Below are 14793 nucleotides of genomic sequence, written 5' to 3'. Positions count from 1 at the left end.
ATTGCTTCAACATCCTACAGCCATTCTACCAGCTTTAGATCTGTTGGGCATTGTTTCCAGAAACATGACTTCCTTTTGTTTTCGCAGTGCTCCAGCATATACTTCTTTGAGTGGCTCCCAAAGGTTACATTGCTGGGAATTCTCACCTATCAGTGAGGAAGAATGAAAATGGACTACACAGATTTAACGTTATGGTAAGTACATAACTTCTTTTTCATGGTTTTTGTGAATTGCTATATGTTAGTGATCAAGTATTCATTCTCACTGTTTCAGTTTGAGGGTGTGTCTCCTTTTAATGTTCCTGTGTTTTATGAACAAGACTTCTTTGATATGCTATTAATGTTTCTTGCTGTTGTAAGAGAGATGTATATTCAGGATCTGTTACGTCTAAGTCATGTTTTATATCACTCAGTACTTTTTTAAGTTTATCTTCAGAAAATGTCAGTTTATCTTTCTCTTTCACCACCTCCTCAAGATGTTTGATAAGTGTTTTATTTTCGAGGACCAACCACTTGTTCTTATTCACAAGTTCCTGAAAACACATTTCTGTATCATCATGTGCTTTTCTGACTGCTTCTATTTCCAACAACAAGTTTCTATTAGTATTTTGCAATCTATTCCTTTCATTGGTTAAAATTTGGTTTTCAGCAACTGTGGCCTGCAAACGTATATTAATGCTGTTTCTTTCATCAGTTATTTTATGAGATTCCCGACCAAGAACATCTACACATGCAGACAGTTCTTTTACTTCCAAAGCTGACTTCTCTAGATCTTTGCGAAGTGCTTCATTGACAGAATTCAAACTATAATTGTCGCTCACAACTGCCTGAAGATATGAGTCCAGTTTATCTTTATCTCTTTTGAGAAGCTCTATTTCTGAGAACAATTCACAATTAATAAATTGCAAGCCAATGCTTTTCTGAGCAAGAGATTGTATATGCGTGTTCAGGTCTTTCACTTCTAAGACTGAATTGTCAAGCTCCTTTTTTATTGATTCATTGTCATTGGTCAAGATCTGATTCTGAAGAGTAACTTCTTGGAGGTGTTTGTCCAGTTCATCTTTATCTTGTTTAAGTGTCTCTGTCTCTGACAGGAGTTCACTATTAGTACCTTTCAAGCTACTGTTTTCCAGAGCAAGTGTTTGTGAATGAGCAGTCAGATGTTTCACTTCAAAGACTGACTTCTCAAGCTCCTTTTTTAGTGATTCATTGTCCGCAGTTAGGATCTGATTCTGACTAGTAACTTCTTGGAGGTGTTTGTCCAGTTTATCTTTATCTTGTTTAAGTGTCTCTGTCTCAGACAGGAGTTCACTATTACTACATTTCAAGTTATTGTTTTCTAGAGTAAGTGTTTGTGCCTGAGTGGTCAGCTCTTTCACTTCAGTAACTGATTTCTCAAACTCAGACTTAATTGCTTGTAGATGGGACTCCAGTTGTTGCTTTTCTTTTCTTAGAGCTTCTGTTTCTGACAATTGCTCACTATTAACAGATTGCAAGCCACTGATTTCCTCAGTAAGTGTTTGCGCATGAGTGGTCAGCTCTTTCAGTTCCAAGACTGACTTCTCAAGCTCCGCAGTTAGGATCTGATTCTGACTTGTAACTTCCTGGAGGTGTTTGTCCAGTTCATCTTTATCTTGTTTAAGTGTCTCTGTCTCTGACAGGAGTTCAGTATTAGTAGATTTGAAGCTACTGTTTTCCAGAGCAAGTGTTTGTGCCTGAGTGGTCAGCTCTTTCACTTCAATCACTGATTTCTCAAGCTCAAACTTAGTTGCTTGTAGATGGGACTCCAGTTGTTGCTTTTCTTTTCTTAGAGCTTCTGTTTCTGACAATTGCTCACTATTAACAGATTGCAAGCCACTGATTTCCTGAGTAAGTGTTTGTGCATGAGTGGTCAGCTCTTTTACTTCTAAGACTGACTTCTCAAGCTCCTTTTTCAGTGATTCATTTTCTGCAGTCAGGATCTCATTCTGACTAGTAACTTTCTGGAGGTGTTTGTCCAGTTCATCTTTATCTTGTTTAAGTGTCTCTGTCTCTGACAGGAGTTCACTATTAGTACATTTCAAGCTACTGTTTTCCAGAGCAAGTGTTTGTGCATGAATGTTCAGTGCTTTCACTTCAATAACTGATTTCTCAAACTCAAACTTAGTTGCTTGTAGATGGGACTCCAGTTGTTGCGTTTCTTTTCTTAGAGCTTCTTTTTCTGACAATTGCTCACTATTAACAGATTGCAAGCCACTGATTTCCTGAGTAAGTGTTTGTGCCTGAGTGGTCAGCTCTTTCACTTCAATCACTGATTTCTCAAGCTCAAACTTAATTGCTTGTAGATGGGACTCCAGTTGTTGCTTTTCTTTTCTTAGAGCTTCTGTTTCTGACAATTGCTCACTATTAACAGATTGCAAGCCACTGATTTCCTGAGTAAGTGTTTGTGCCTGAGTGGTCAGCTCTTTCACTTCAATCACTGATTTCTCAAGCTCAAACTTAGTTGCTTGTAGATGGGACTCCAGTTGTTGCTTTTCTTTTCTTAGAGCTTCTGTTTCTGACAATTGCTCACTATTAACAGATTGCAGGCCACTTATTTCCTGAGTAAGTGTTTGTGCCTGAGTGGTCAGCTCTTTCACTTCAATCACTGATTTCTCAAGCTCAGAATTAATTACTTGTAGATGGGACTCCAGTTGTTGCTTTTCTTTTCTTAGAGCTTCTGCTTCTGATAATTGCTCACTATTAACAGATTGCAAGCCACTGATTTCCTGAGTAAGTGTTTGTGCCTGAGTGGTCAGCTCTTTCACTTCAATCACTGATTTCTCAAGCTCAAACTTAATTGCTTGTAGATGGGACTCCAGTTGTTGCTTTTCTTTTCTTAGAGCTTCTTTTTCTGACAATTGCTCACTATTAACAGATTGCAAGCCACTGATTTTCTGAGTAAGTGTTTGTGCCTGAGTGGTCAGCTCTTTCACTTCAATCACTGATTTCTCAAGCTCAAACTTAATTGCTTGTAGATGGGACTCCAGTTGTTGGTTTTCTTTTCTTAGAGCTTCTGTTTCTGACAATTGCTCGCTATTAACAGATTGCAAGCCACTGATTTCCTGAGTAAGTGTTTGTGCCTGAGTGGTCAGCTCTTTCACTTCAATCACTGATTTCTCAAGCTCAAACTTAGTTGCTTGTAGATGGGACTCCAGTTGTTGCTTTTCTTTTCTTAGAGCTTCTGTTTCTGCCAATTGCTCACTTTTAACAGATTTCAAGCCACTGATTTCCTGAGTAAGTGTTTGTGCCTGAGTGGTCAGCTCTTTCACTTCAATCACTGATTTCTCAAGCTCAAACTTAGTTGCTTGTAGATGGGACTCCAGTTGTTGGTTTTCTTTTCTTAGAGCTTCTGTTTCTGACAATTGCTGACTATTAACAGATTGCAAGCCACTGATTTCCTGAGTAAGTGTTTGTGCCTGAGTGGTCAGCTCTTTCACTTCAATCACTGATTTCTCAAGCTCAGACTTAATTACTTGTAGATGGGACTCCAGTTGTTGCTTTTCTTTTCTTATAGCTTCTGTTTCTGATAATTGCTCACTATTAACAGATTGCAAGCCACTGATTTCCTGAGTAAGTGTTTGTGCCTGAGTGGTCAGCTCTTTCACTTCAATCACTGATTTCTCAAGCTCAAACTTAGTTGCTTGTAGATGGGACTCCAGTTGTTGCTTTTCTTTTCTTAGAGCTTCTGTTTCTGACAATTGCTCACTATTAACAGATTGCAAGCCACTGATTTCCTGAGTAAGTGTTTGTGCCTGAGTGGTCAGCTCTTTCACTTCAATCACTGATTTCTCAAGCTCAAACTTAATTGCTTGTAGATGGGACTCCAGTTGTTGCTTTTCTTTTCTTAGAGCTTCTGTTTCTGACAATTGCTCACTATTAACAGATTGCAAGCCACTGATTTCCTGAGTAAGTGTTTGTGCCTGAGTGGTCAGCTCTTTCACTTCAATCACTGATTTCTCAAGCTCAAACTTAGTTGCTTGTAGATGGGACTCCAGTTGTTGCTTTTCTTTTCTTAGAGCTTCTGTTTCTGACAATTGCTCACTATTAACAGATTGCAGGCCACTTATTTCCTGAGTAAGTGTTTGTGCCTGAGTGGTCAGCTCTTTCACTTCAATCACTGATTTCTCAAGCTCAGACTTAATTACTTGTAGATGGGACTCCAGTTGTTGCTTTTCTTTTCTTAGAGCTTCTGTTTCTGACAATTGCTCACTATTAACAGATTGCAAGCCACTGATTTCCTGAGTAAGTGTTTGTGCCTGAGTGGTCAGCTCTTTCACTTCAATCACTGATTTCTCAAGCTCAAACTTAATTGCTTGTAGATGGGACTCCAGTTGTTGCTTTTCTTTTCTTAGAGCTTCTGTTTCTGACAATTGCTCACTATTAACAGATTGCAAGCCACTGATTTCCTGAATAAGTGTTTGTGCCTGAGTGGTCAGCTCTTTCACTTCAATCACTGATTTCTCTAGCTCGTACTTAATTACTTGTAGATGGGACTCCAGTTGTTGCTTTTCTTTTCTTAGAGATTCTGTTTCTGACAATTGCTCACTATTAACAGATTGTAAACCACTGATTTCCTGAGTAAGTGTTTGTGCATGAGTGGTCAGCTCTTTCACTTCAATGACTGACTTCTCAAGCTCTTTTTTTAGTGATTCGTTGCCTGCAGTCAGGATCTGATTCTGACTAGTAACTTCCTGGAGGTGTTTGTCCAGTTCATCTTTATCTTGTTTAAGTGTCTCTTTCTCGGACAGCATTTCAGTATTAATACGTTTTAAACTACTGTTTTCCAGAGCAAGTGTTTTTGCAAGAGTGCTCAGTTGTTTCACTTCAGTAAATGATTTCTCAAGCTCAAACAAAATTTCTTGTAGCTGGGACTCCATTTGTTCCTCTTTTTTTCTTAGTGCTTTTGTTTCTGGCAATTGCTCATTATTAACTGATTGCAAAGCACTGATTTCCTGAGTAAGAGCTTGTACACGTGTGGTCAGTTCTTTCACTTCTAAGACTGACTTTTCAAACTCTCTCTGAAGTTCTTCCTTGTCAGTAGTCAGGCTCTGATTCTCTTTTTCAAGTTCTTTCATTTCTGACTGCAGTCTGCTATTTGTAAACTGCAAACCACTGATCTCCTGAAGAAGCATTTGTACACGTGTTGTAAGTTCATGTACTTCCATTACTGACTTCTCAAACTGTTTGTGAAGTTCTTCTTTTTTAGTAGCCAGTGATTCTGTTTCTGCCAATAGTGCAGTATTATTGTCATTCAAACAACGTGTCTCATTTGTAGTCGCCTCAAGGCGTTTGCAGAGGTCAATATTTTCACATCTGAGTGCTTCTAGTTTTGACAATAGCTCACAATTACTGGACTCCAAGTTACCGCTGTACTCGATCAGCTTTTCCGTTTTCTTAACAGTCCACTGTGTATAGTTATCCTTGTACTTGATAAGCTTTTCGGTTTCTGTAACAGTCAGTTGTGTATTTTGGCTCAGTAGCTTTTCTGGTGTAGACTCATGGGGTTCCAGATTATAATTCATCATAGCTGCATGGAGATCTGCCAGCTTTGCTTCTAATATTTCAATTTCGTCCTGCAAAAGGATATGTAAATACAGTATGGATTATAAGCAAAACACTGTTATTACATTAACAGAAACTGCTTAAAATAATCACATACAGATATGACAAAAGCTTCTGCATACACACACACACACACACACACACACACACACACACACACACACACACACACACACACACACACACACACACACACACACACACACACACACACACACACACACACACACACACACACACACACACACACACACGACAAAAGTTTGCACACGAGCACACACACACACACACACACACACACACACACACACACACACATGGATGTGACAAAAGCTTGCACGTGATAAAAGGTTGCATGCGCATACACACACACACACACACACACACACACACACACACACACACACACACACACACACACACGTGATAAAAGCTTGCACGTATGCCACCACACTGTTTCATGGAGCCTGATGACCTACTGGTTTACCTTTACCCTCAGAACATCCTTTACCTGGTTTACCAACACTCTCCTCTTTAGCCATTTCAAAAAAGCTAACCCTTTACAATTGCATGATGGCAAAAAAATCTTCTATGCTAGTTTCAGGGATATGCAGCCACCTGTGCCAAATATCTTTATGCTCATTTAGATAAATCCATTGCTTGGGTTATCCCCAACAACACCAAATACAGAGTCAAATTATTGACCTCCTGGTGGTTCAGCAGATATAAACTTTACAACAGAAGGAGCCAACTGCTTAGACTACCTTGTAAGACCTAAACACCCCATTACAATCAGCATATAAAATACCCTGCCAAGAAACTGAAGGCAGCTATTAAGACCAGCAAAGCCTCCCATGAATACAGGCTAGCTTTTGAGGGTAATGATAATTGTAAGTTTGTTTTTCAGCTATGTTAGAAAAAAGTTCTACTTGGGTATAGAGATAAATTTTATTGTCCCTTTCCATCCTAGCTGGCAAATGTATCAGCACTTAAGTTTCCCCATCTTCCATAATGCAGTGGACTCCCCTTGTCTCTCAGATTGAGTTTGCTTTATATTGGATATTAAGGTACTGTAAAAAGCAGTTCTTTGGAAAGGTTTCAGGCTTTGGTCTACCATGTCCATCCAGAAAGAAAGGTGAGAATTCACAAGGGTGATGGTGGGTGGGGCATAGAGACAGATGGAGATGGATTTTTTTGCATTTGCAGTTAGGAGCCAGTTGACTAAATTGGTAACACATATGAACATTGCAGTCAGCCTGAGATGTGCTACAAAAAGTATCCTGTATTGTCTCCTTCATCAGTCTTGATGGCTGAGACAAAATCCCCAGCTATTTTCTTCCTGGATGGCATCATGGCAGAATATCTATGTACCTCGGCAGAAGGTCAAATATATAGTCCTTGACAAGTGTACATTGTTGACCACATTGCTACAGCACAGATGCCATCTGTAGTAGAGTGCTTGAAATAAGAAGTTGAGACAGATCTTTTGGAGTGTGCTTTAGGTTTTGATGGTAATGAATTTTCCTTGGAAGAGTAAAGAAATGTGTTGCAGTCTGAAATTAAAGTGACATTGGATGTTTTGGCTCCTAGTTTAGTTTTGGAAATATATGTAAAAAGTTGGTCATGTTTCCTTATCAGTTTTGTTCTATGTACATAAAAACTTAGTTGACAGTGCACGTCTAGGTATTCCCTTTTGTTAGAATAATTTGGGGAAAAGCTGGCAAATGAATAGTCTGGTTTAAGGATGTCTCTGAGCGTACTTTTAGTATGAATGTAGGATGTAGTCTGAGGGAAACTGATATTAAAAAATATGGAGATTATGTCTTTATGAAAAAAATGGATATGGTTGTTTGCATGGTGATGTGTGTAACCCAGAAATACTTTTTGCTGAGGTAACCACAACCAAAAGTAAAGTCTAGGAAAGATGCTTTAAGGAGGAAGAACAGACAGGCTCATATCTGTAGTTTTGTGAGTTTGAAGTACTGTACCTGTTCTAAGTGCCTTTGTTTTTAACAAAATCTCATGAGTTTGCATACATGCGGCCAGATCATTGTGGAGTGGAGTCATTAATGGGTAGCCTGAGATGAAAAGTGCTCTTTAGGAAAGACTTGAATATATTTTGAGAGGCTATGGAATCTGAATTTAGGCCTGAATAATAGCTAGAAATAGCAACTAACTGGACTTTGATCATAGAATAACTAGCTCCTGTGTCAAAAAGGCCTGTTAAAAACTGTCAAAAGAAAGAATCGGTGCTGAGAAATGGTCCAAGCCTTGGGTGAGTGCTCACAGGGGAAAATTGTTTCCATTTACTTTCATAATGATTTCTAGTAGACTATTTCTGAGAATCTGTTAGAATCTGAACTATTCTAGCCTAATCTGTCGATACATATGCAAACTCTTGCTCAGGAAACCAGTAGCTTACAATGTATTAACAGTGAGCTACTGTTAGAAACAGAGGCTCTCAGAACAAATAAGGGTCAACTAAAGACACAGCTCCAGGCAGTTAAACAGGGTTATTGGCCATCACTGAAATTGGAAAGCCATGCAGTTAGCTTGAGGGAGATGATGTCCAAAAGAGGCTTGTCCAGTGTGTGAGATAGTCTGATTGTGGATTCAGTGACCATGGGGGTTGAGTCAGATGTGGCCGGAGCACTGGATTATTTTTCTGGGCCAGAAGGCGGCTAGGAGAATGACTGTTGCCTTGAACATGGGAGGGATAAGGGAGAAGTAGTTGCTGCATTTGGTCTTGTGGGGAGATGCTGACAGATTACAGCAAGGCTGACCCCAGCAGCTGAATAACTTGGTTTCCACTGTACAACTGTGGGACCACTCATGAGGCATGAGGATGCAATCACTGATCCTGTAATTTGCATTGCTATTAAAAAGAGCTGTGAAAACATCACCCATTGTCACACACTCATGGCTGACAGCACAAGGAGTAAGAACAGGTTCCTCCTCGCTTGCTTATGTAACATACTACTGACAGTATTGTTTGTTTGGATAGAGATCACACCCTGAAAAAGAAACTCCTGAAACCTGCAATGGTAGGAGGACAGCCCTCATCTCCAGAACATTTATGTGAAGGTGAGACCCTTGTTGTGACTACATTCATTGGACTGTCTTCCTGCTGGAATGCTCCCAAGTGGTAACTGTGGATAACGATATGGAAAAAAGCAAAGGGGTATCGCTCCTGAACAAGGAGGGACTGAATCCATTAATTCAGATGGCTCTGATAAACTGAGGATAATCATATGGGGTGATAAAGCAAGTGTGTGGACTGAGACCACTGAACACTAAGCATCCAATGAAGAGCTCTCATGAAGTACCTGGCATGGAGAACTAACGCTATAGTGGCTGACAAGTTGCCTAGTGTGGGTTGAAGATAGTAGCTGAAGGACAGTCATATATGAGAAGGTCTTGTGGAGATTAACCTTAAGTTTATGGAAACACCCAAGGATAGACACAAGTAGAGCAATCTGTTTCCAGGATCAGTGATTTTGTGTGTGTGTGTGTGTGTGTGTGTTTGCAGTTAGAAACCAAGAAAACTAGAATGGGAACACAAAGGAGCTTTGCAGCTTGAGATGTGCTGCCACTGGTGACTATGACATAGTCAAGGCTTGGAAGCCCTGATACACGTCGCTGAGCAGCAGAGGAACCTTTTGGACTGATTTGTGAACTTGTGTAGTAAGCACTTTGAAGGCCTATTGAGCACATCCAGCCCTGTTCTGTAGAAGTGTAAGAATGAAATTCAGAAAATTGTTATTCCTTGCAAAAATTAAACAGTTCCTGTCAGAAAATTCTTTTAGTCATACATTTAATTTTGGAAGTTTTTTTTTCTCTGACGGGAACTTATCTGCCAGCAGTGGAGAAATGCTAGCCTTCCATTGGTCCTTCCATACCTAGTAGCTATGGAAATTTAATTCAGTAAATCAGTTATTATTCTTCTACATCAATCAGCCCCACTTCTTTGACAGCCTTACATTTTTATTCCTGCTTTGGCATAGGAATCAGGGTCAGCTAGATTAGGTAAACTTGCTTTGGCACAGGAGTTGGAGTCAGCTGGATTAGGTACCTCTACTTTGGCACAGGAGTCATGGTCAGCTGGGTTAGGTACCCCTTTCACTCTAAATTGGTGAACACTGCATCTTACCACACTTTCTCTGTAAGAGCGTGTACTATGAATAAATCAAACACACACAATTTGTTCTATAAGAACAACGTTTATGTTTACCTTTATCTCTTCTTTAGCCTTCTTATCTTCTTTAATATAAGAACGAAGACGCTCTTTCTCCCTATAAAATATAAAAAGTGACAGCTGTGAAATGAAATTGCTATATGGGGTATGTTACTGTTAAATATGAATAATTACTAAGAAAGACATTCTGTAAATCTTTATTTATGTGTTTGTCATAAGTCAAGTTTTCACATGAAAATCCTTCTGATTGTGAAGGGTTACTGGGTTTGTACACTGCCTGCAAAATCCTAAATGCTTTAAAGTGAATTATAAATTGCACACCCTCCCTGAAAAGGATTATATTGTGTTGACTAAAGTCTTAATGTGTTAAGGGTGCAACTCATTAATCTTCTACATTAATAAGGTGTCTCTCTCTAGAACAAAGGAAGAGAGCTAGAGAGACAAAAAGCTAACAGGAAGAATTTGAAAAGGGACCACAGTAGGGACACATGACACAAACTTAATAGACATCAGCTTAGACAATCAGATAGCCACCACAGAAAACATTATTGGACAGGGAATACTGTAAAACAGTCAGTAATAATCGATTACATGTAGTAGAAGTAGTGGAGGCTAAAAAGCCACTAAATGAGGGCTCATAGTTACATTCTGTTCAGCAGTCCTTTCCACCAACAAACACCCTACCCCTTGTACTGTAATTAAGCAGTACGACATAAACGCTCACCATTGTAAATATGAAAATAGTCTTACCCCTGTTCGATTATAAATGTACACTTAATGCCAATAATCTTAAATCTAACCTCAGTACTGTACTGTTCTAATAGTTTTAAATATAACCCTGAAATCTATAAAATGCAAATTTTGGCAGACTGTCTCATTGATCCAAGTTTTGGTTGACTTATACACATATTTGTAAAGTCATGTGGCAAAAACTGCAGCAAAGAGATGGATATTAATTATCTGGCATTGGAAAATGTCTTTCCATGGGAAATGATATTTCTGTGAATCATTTCAGTTACATCTGTCAAATTCTTTGTAAGGTTTGAAACAAAACTTCCTTATATTGATGCAGTCCTCATTTTTGATGTATTATGTTGAACAAGCATGTGCTTAGTTTTATCTTAAGCTCACAGATGTTGATGTTATTCCTATGCTGTAAGGTATTTAGTAAATTGAGTGACGTAGGCTCAGTGACATTGATGCAATTCTCATGATGTGTGATTCTCATGATATAATGTGTACATCACTGTAACTAAACCTCAGTGACACTGATGTGATTCTCATAATATAACGTGTACATCACTGTAACTAAACCTCAGTGACACTGATGTGATTCTCATGATATAATGTGTACATCACTGTAACAAAACCTCAGTGACACTGATGGGATTCTCATGATATAATGTGTACATCATTGTAACAAAACCTCAGTGACACCGATGTAATTCTCATGCTGCATGTAACATTTAATGTTACCATGTTGTAACATATTATAAAAATTAGTGTTAGGGGGGGTACCCGGGTAGTTGCTCAAAGGAGCCCTAGGACCAGTTAACCTACCCTGTAAACAATGAATGAATGGATGGATGGATGGATGGATGCGAGGATGAATGGATTAAATTAATACAAGAATATAAATGACTCCACAGATTAAAATGCCCCAAATGAGAAACATCAGATATTGGAGCACTTATAATACAATTTTATCTGTGAGAGGAGCACCCAAAGTGTATAATATAAACACTTGATCACTGTATTAGGATGACCTAGGTTTTGTTAGTTTGGTTTTTCATCTAGGATTCCTGCCCACAGTATGAACCTACCTCCCTATCTCAACAAAGCACTCACTTATTAGTTCCCAATTCCAAGACACACATGGAAAAGCATCTGCAAGTGGAAAATACTGTTAACAAAAGAGAAAGATTAAAAAATGTATCATTCTGAAATGTTTGTGATTACATCTTCTGCCACAAACTGCTTCTGGGTACCTCTTTTCTTATCTATTGAATGTGTGTCTGCACATTGTTTATACAGTACTTTGAAGGGGCCATCAGTAGTGAATGATCTGTAGTGAATAGTCTCTTGTGCTTCAGGAAATCCAAGCCGTATCCATAAAAACCCTTGTATACTATTAATTATATGTGTCATCACTGTACTAAAGTATTAAAATCTAAAGCAATTTACCTCTTCTCTTTGTCCAGTTTGTTAGAAAGATCCACTGCTCGTTTTTCACTGGATTCCAGCTCCTTTTGCAAATAGTCCACTTTTGCCTGTAATTTCTTCTTTTTCATAAAAACAAAATTGTTTTAATATTTAATCAAAGGAAGACACAACATTGCTTATGCAGCATATGTAATGCTTAGTAGCTACAATATATATAGCACCAAGTTAACATTACCATTATTAGTAGCTACAATATAAATAGCACCAAGTTAACATTACCGTTACTAATACCGTTACATTTGAAAAGTCACTGTAAAATAGTTGACTGACATTTCAGTTAAAAGTGTCCTTTCTCTTTTGGTGTTTAGTAGCTCACTGAATCAAACAGTGATATAAGCCACAGCTGGTAATGAGACATTGCTTGGTATGATCTTAGAATGATACTTCTTCCTAGATGTGTAGGGCACTACCAGTCAGAGCCCTAGGACCAGTTAACCTGCCCTGTAAATTACTATTGTCCAAGGAAATTTGAGGAGGAGTGGATACATGTTGAGTTTTCTGTTTCTTTTTTGGCAGGAAAAATGGAGCAAATAATGTTATTAATGGCAGTAGCAGCTTCCCCAGGGATGGGCACTATACAAGAAAGGGAAGCCTTCCCCATTTCATGGACTGACAAGAGTGGCAAACCCCTGGTCCACACTGCCTTTAGGTGCTACACCTGAGTGATCCAGTGTATAATTTGTAAGCAATGATGTCAGAACATGAAATAGATAATTCTACACTCAGGGTAACTAGTGTGTGTGTGTGTGTGTGTGTGTGTGTGTGTGTGTGTGTGTGTGTGTGTGTGTGTGTGTGTGTGTGTGTGTGTGTGTGTGTGTGTGTGTGTGTGTGTGTGTGTGTGTGTGTGTGTGTGTGTGTGTGTGTGTGTGTAATACTGCAATACTAGGTCTTAACTTTAGTTTTAAGGAAAAAGAAAAAAAAACTTACCAGTACAGTCTCACTTGTATTATCATCATACAATGAAGTGGATACATTTTCAGAGAAACTTGTCATTGATAAATCATCATTTCTTGTATTGACCTTGGCCAAAGCTGATATAGTATATGGGAAGCTGATCCTAACCACCTTAGATGGACGTACAAATATGCCATAATTGGGTGGACATGTAAAGTACCTGTTAAAATAGTTTAATTATTATTAGCAATGTTTACAGAACTTTCTAATGATGTATACAAATAATTATTTCATTATATAATAATGTTCCATTGCATGCATGACTGTTCCCGCCAACTAAAGCATCTGTTCCTATTACACATCACTCGGGGCTTCTTGCAGAATAGCAGCCGCTGGAAAAGGCCCACAGTGTGGCTTTCCAGTTATTCTTCCTGAATTCAGACGTACCCCCCCCCCACTTAGCAGCAAGCCTTCCAGGACTTGATTCAGAAACCTGCATGCTCTCTGCTCAGTTCTACAGGCAGCTGCTGACAACATAAGTCTCTGTTTCGTATTAAGAAGATTCCCATGAAAGTGAGATACAGTTGTATCATCCATGATCGCACATTCCAGAAATCCATTTCAACCTCCTAGCCAAGTGTAGGAGAATGAAAAATTATGACAGAGGGAAATGTAGGTAAAGATTCCTTGAAGGGTTTAGATAGTTGCCAGGGTGGGGAGGAAATGAGGAGGAAAGCAGGGTGTAGTCAGTAGCATTTCTTGCACTGAGATTGGGCATGTGGTGGCCCCCCTTTTTTCTTACAGTTACCCTGCCATTCATTTTAATTGGATGTTTTCCTGACTTTTATTTGGAACACTGAAAAGGTTTCCTGTAAAAAGGCCTAGGGCTGAAAAGGAAATTCCTGCTGTATTTAGGTTTAGGGGGTTGAAACATTTGCTTTCCACCTTGGATCGGTTTCCTCCTTTCATCAAATCTTTTAAGAACATCCACAGATGAAGTACCAAATAAAACCTCTTTGTCAAGGGGAGCATTGAGAATATCAGGTTTGATATCTTCTGGCAGATGTTTGGGATTGTAAGCATACATAACTGTGCATCACTGAACCAGTTCCTGCAGTTCACAGTGAGTGTATCCAGCCTTGGAGGAAGTGTTAAGACTCCCGACCTTTAGTGGCTTCACGAGAAGCAAACCTAAAGGTTTGGAGAAGCAGACAAATGGTCTAAGGGCTCAGATATGGTCACAGTGGAGTTGGCCTTCAAGGGCCAGGGAAGAGATGATGCTAAAGAAGGCATTGCTGAAATCTCTCTCATGGCTATTTTCTTCTAGATGATTTGAATAGGGGTGTCCAGTGTACTATCACTACAATTTACAGATGAATGACTAAGGACTTTCAGTCACTGGTTTTCTATGTATAGTTTGAGAGAGTTAAGCTGACTCCTTATAGTTCAGTGTTTAAACAATAAGTGTATAGAACATGATTGGATGTCGCACTCCTCTCCTAAGCATTTAAGGAAGCATAGAGTGGCCCAGGTGTGTGTATTTTCTTTCATTGTCTGCATGGGATTTATGGGATTTGCAGTCCATGCAAGCTCTTTCCCTTTCTCACAGACATAAGCATAAAGCAATACCAATTTACACAGGCAGAACTCTACACTGAATAAATGGAACCAGCAAGCAAAGCAAGTACCAAGAATAATCAAACAGGCTGACTCCAAACACAGGCAAACAGCAGCAGCAAAAATTGGAAAGTTCCAAATAGGCAGCAAAGGAACAAGTAATTCTGGGTGCAAGTATGATCTTTTTTGCAAGAAAACCTTTTTCAGTACAACAGGCCCCTGAACCCCAAAAAAAAAACCCCCCCTTTAACGAAGCACCAATAATCTGATGAGAACAATTAA

The 14793-nt window shown here is 39.1% G+C and overlaps 1 protein-coding gene across 1 annotated transcript in view; it reads right to left on the bottom strand.

Annotated features, from left to right (window-relative positions):
* Nucleotides 1–292: 292 nt before the first annotated feature.
* Nucleotides 293–14793, bottom strand: part of LOC122806183 (restin homolog) — a 192407-nt gene continuing 177906 nt past the window's right edge. The window contains exons 2-5 of the mRNA XM_044076416.1: nucleotides 12928–13114; nucleotides 11962–12059; nucleotides 9814–9874; nucleotides 293–5593 (exon numbers count right to left, since the gene is read on the bottom strand). Of these exons, the coding sequence (XP_043932351.1) occupies nucleotides 293–5593; nucleotides 9814–9874; nucleotides 11962–12059; nucleotides 12928–13114 (5647 nt within the window). The remainder of the gene's footprint in view (nucleotides 5594–9813; nucleotides 9875–11961; nucleotides 12060–12927; nucleotides 13115–14793) is intronic.

The sequence above is a fragment of the Protopterus annectens genome, chromosome 7.part0, assembly GCF_019279795.1.
Source record: "Protopterus annectens isolate FY-2018-M chromosome 7.part0, PAN1.0, whole genome shotgun sequence".
NCBI classification, from domain to species: Eukaryota; Metazoa; Chordata; order Ceratodontiformes; family Protopteridae; genus Protopterus; species Protopterus annectens.
Note: the sequence above shows the minus strand (reverse complement) of the source record. Positions and strands in the feature narration are given on the sequence as shown.